At 36.5% G+C, this 4,641-nt stretch overlaps 1 protein-coding gene across 1 annotated transcript; it reads left to right on the top strand.

Moving 5' to 3' along the window:
* The first annotated feature begins 376 nt into the window (after positions 1 to 376).
* Positions 377 to 4,153, top strand: LOC110998552 (protein hunchback). The gene is made up of 3 exons (XM_022267253.2): positions 377 to 540; positions 1,215 to 1,309; positions 1,752 to 4,153. The coding sequence occupies exons 2-3, from the start codon at positions 1,217 to 1,219 to the stop codon at positions 3,504 to 3,506; spliced, it is 1,848 nt and encodes a 615-aa protein (XP_022122945.2). The 5' UTR covers positions 377 to 540; positions 1,215 to 1,216; the 3' UTR covers positions 3,507 to 4,153.
* The last annotated feature ends 488 nt before the right edge of the window (positions 4,154 to 4,641 follow it).

Raw genomic sequence — 4,641 nt, 5'->3', positions numbered from 1 at the left:
ATAATTCCCAATCATAAAAGTGAAAGCGACATAATAGTTAATAAACAAACATAAAAATCGCATTACCGTATTAACTGAATAGGAAAACAATCTCATTTGCCTGCGTTCCCTTTTATAGGCAATAACACAAAAACATCTAGATTTATAACAATAACGGCGCGCCCTGACTTATTTTTTTATTATTAATATCGCATAAACAATAACTTAATAACTTGATCCCCACCCACAGTAGGTCGTTTCGTATTGGTTCTGGTAAAAATAGGCTGTGGGGGTGAGAACGAGATAGATGTATCGCTGTCTTCTTCTCGCACTAGAAAACTCGACGCCGTCTATGTAGAATACTTATCGATGTTTGGGGCATAAAAATTGACAGATTTTTTTCAGTTCATTGTGAGAAGTGGCTTAGATCACACGTAGTCCTGACACTCCCGCGTTGACTTGTCTTAAAAAGAATTGTCTATCGTAGTGTTTTATAGTGAAGTTACTGTTTGATGAAAACAATTTGTGTGTGATTTATATTTGCTGTATTATAAGGGGAAGGTAAGGAACTGTTTATTCACTATTTTTATATGTACGAGTGTGATTTATTAGAGTATTAAGTATTTTAGGATCAACTAAATATCTAAAAATGTTGTATAAAACAATATATATAATAATTTAAATATGAGTAAGCAGTGAGAAAACGTGATCAAGTAATTTTCAATTTTTTACGACATTTTGCAATTTAAGCAAAACATTATTACATAATAAGAGGTTGCGAAATTTCACCTACTTTTAATAATTATGCCTATACAATATTTACAATTCTAAGAATTTTTAATTGTTTATAATACTTATACAATTTTGTTGTGTACAATACTTATAGTTATTGTAATGCTTAGCTATATAATATTTCATATAATAATTCATATCTACTGTAGGTAATGGAATACCCAGTGAGGAGTGTTTCTTGTCAATCAACTCAATTCAAATGCTAACTACTACAATTGAGGTCATATAACATTGTAGGAAGACTATCCCCAAACCTATACCACTAGATGTAATTTAGTATTAATATAATGACTCCAATCTCGTCTTAACATTAGTATTATGATAATACCTACTGGTTTTTTGAAAAACATAATGTTAGTAAGAAATATGGTATCTATGAACAATATCTATGACTAATAAGGATAGATTATTGATACAAAGTTTAATTTTTTTTTTGTTAACAGGTATGCTAAGTTGTGCATCCCCCGCCGGCATGCCGCCAGCACCGCATACGCATACATCTTCGTGGGGCAACATTTTACAACAGCCTCCTATCATTGTAAGTACAATGTTATTATTCTTTCAGCTACAATACTTCATGATGCTTTTTTTAATAGAAATAAAATACATTAGACACGTTTGACTAAAATGTATGATAGACAAAATTTAATTTAATTTCAAAGAAAACCACGAAATTCTTTTAAAATAAACATTATCATTAGTAAAGGTTCTTCAAAAACGATCAACAAATGTTCTACATTGTTTTAAACGATAATTTTATGGCTATTTGTCAATTAATAACATGTAATTAGTCACTTCAAAGAAAGGCCGATGTCGTTGAAATCAAATAAATGCGGCAGTTTTTAGATGCTTAATTAAGATCTCATTAGTTGTCAAGTGACCCGCATTATTTAATTACTTATAAGATAAGTAACCACACAAACAACTGGTTAGGACAATATAAAAATTATTTAAATCTCTAAAACATTCTTTTGTTTTAGAAATCAGAACCAATGGAAGACGGAAGCTTCGCCAAGGAACAAACCAGCGGCTTCTACTCAGAAGGTTTTCATAGTGCATCACCTTCATCTTCAAGCAAGGATTCCAACGGACACTCACCAAGAAGTGTTGGAAGCGGTGGAGAACCTGCATCATTCTACGACACCATGACACTCAAGGCCAAGGCTAATCTCGGTATGCATTTGGATGCTTATCGTAATGGATTGCCTTACAGTTTACTCACCCCTCCTGGTTTTGAGAATCGCGTAGCTGATGAACGCGGAGCTTCACCAAGCTATGAGGCATCGTATTCACCAAGGACATTACCTCACCCTGTCCACGTATCAACACCAATATCGCGGGCAGACGCTACTCCACCAAAATCACCAAGAACACCTTCCTCACCTGACAGAGATCATGAAAGAAAAACATTCGATCGCTTCCAAGATTCTGGATTTGATGGTATGGGCCAAAATAAAAATGACGAGGAAGGTAGAGAAGGTTCTGGATTCGAAGATGACTTCGATGATGAACCCGGCTTGCGTGTCCCTGCTGTTAACTCTCATGGTAAAGTAAAAACTTTCAAATGCAAACAGTGTGAATTTGTAGCCGTCACAAAACTGAGTTTTTGGGAACATAGTAAAGAGCACATTAAGCCAGAGAAAATGCTAACTTGCAGAAAATGCCCTTTTGTCACGGAATATAAGCACCATTTGGAATATCATATGAGGAATCACTTGGGATCAAAACCCTTTCAATGTTCGCAATGCTCTTATTCCTGTGTGAACAAATCCATGCTGAACTCACATCTGAAATCACACTCAAATATATACCAATACCGTTGTGCCGATTGTAACTATGCGACAAAATACTGTCACTCTCTTAAACTACATTTACGGAAATATAAACACAGCCCAGCTATGGTGCTAAATTTAGACGGGACGCCCAACCCTCTCCCAATTATCGACGTATACGGCACCCGTCGTGGACCAAAACAAAAGCCATTAACTAAAATGTTCGAACAACAACCGTGCAGCAACAATCAGTCGCAACATCCACCACCGACGCATTCTCTATTTGGCAATCATTTCCCTGTCAATTTACCATACCTACCACCACTACTACCTCCATCTTTTCTGTTCCCACCAAATAACAACTATGAACAGAGAACTTCACCCAACTTGCCTGAACCAATGGAGATGAGACAGTCTATTTCACCGCAATCAATTCTACAACAGCGTTTGTCATATTCCGAACGCCCGTCGGAGACCAACCCGTCTCCTCCGCCAGCGAAATCTCCAGCTACCTCTCCCCAGACGCCCACATCTCAAACGAACACTCAAGCACAAGGAAACGGTGCTCTGGACTTAACTAACACTAAAACTAGTGAAGCCGGGTCCCCGCCACCAGCAGAGCGCCCAACGCCATTAACACCTACCACGGCTTTGAAAAATCGTCGAAAAGGCCGCGCATTTAAGTTGCAACCGGCAGCGTTAAGACTTCAACATGAAGATAATAAAATGGACGCTGAAGGATCAGATGCAGAATCGGAAGCCTCAAATGAAGTTCCATCTTCCTCCGCCCACAATGCGTATACCTGCCAGTATTGTGACATTACATTCGGCGATCTCACTATGCACACAATACATATGGGATTCCATGGATACAATGATCCTTTTATGTGTAACAAGTGTGGTGAGCGGAGCCCCGATCGCGTGGCATTTTTCATTCATCTCGGTCGAGCCCAACATGCCTAGCTCGTCAAAATGCCGTCTCCTCCCTAGTCAGTGCGTACTTGAGCTTTGTGTATTTAAAATAGGGCTGTAGAAATAAAAATATAAATTATGCTTATCTGTAACCAAAGACAACATTGTCCTATTGTAGATTAAATAGATATTTTGGAATGGGCTAGATTATATGTAGTTGTAAAAAGGATTTGCCACAAATGTATAAACTATAGAATATAGTCATTTATATTACCATGTGTTAAAGTATAGTTTAATATTAATGTAAATTAGGTGAAAGTGACCAAACGTTTACGAAGACTGTGTCTCTTGATAAGTACAAATTGTAGTCACTTTGTGTGATTTTTCTTTAAGCTGTGTACAATGTTAACTACGGTGAAGTTACCTATTAGGATAACGTTAAAATTAACCAGAGATTGGTTCGAAATTGTATTTTAACGTTACGTGTAAGTCTATCAGAGTGTAACTATTTATAGAAGAGATTTATTTTATTAATTTATTATTTAGTGTACGTTTTCTATAAGTTGTTTCCTTGATATAAATGGTATAAGTTCTGTCGAAGGCATGTTAGATTGTGTTTAATTTTCTTTCACGGAAACCATTGTAACCTTTTGTATTTAATAGAAATATGTTGTGTGCTGGAAACAATAAAAATATCGATTTAATTTTAAGCATTTTATTTAAATCGCTAAACGCTTTAAAATCAGTGGCTTCAGCGTGCGAGTCTCATACCTGAGGTTGTTGGTTCAATCCCTGGCTATGCACTACTGCCTTTCAATGTGCACATTTTGCTTCGCTCGACCAGTGAAGGAAAACATCGTGAGGCAACCGGGTTGCCATAAACCCAAAAAGTCGACGGCATATCTCAGGCACAGGAGGCCGATCATTTGGTTGACAAATAATCATGAAACAGGTTCAGAAACCTGAGACCTAGACCTAAAAAGATTGTAGTGCCACTGATTTTAAACGCTCTGAAAACCAACGTCAAAACGTGAAATTTTCCACTTTAATTTTATTACTCAAAATAGTCATTTACTTTAATAGTAAAAATTATGAAAAAGATACCGCATATAATTAACCCAGTTATAATACGCTGGGGTCATAAATTAATTCTAGTTTTCGCTTACTTCAAGAGTATTAACAAAAT

Source organism: Pieris rapae, chromosome 19 (assembly GCF_905147795.1).
Source record: "Pieris rapae chromosome 19, ilPieRapa1.1, whole genome shotgun sequence".
In the NCBI taxonomy this organism is placed as follows: domain Eukaryota; kingdom Metazoa; phylum Arthropoda; class Insecta; order Lepidoptera; family Pieridae; genus Pieris; species Pieris rapae.
The sequence above is the reverse complement of the archived record's forward strand: the minus strand, read 5'-3'. Positions and strand labels throughout refer to the sequence as shown.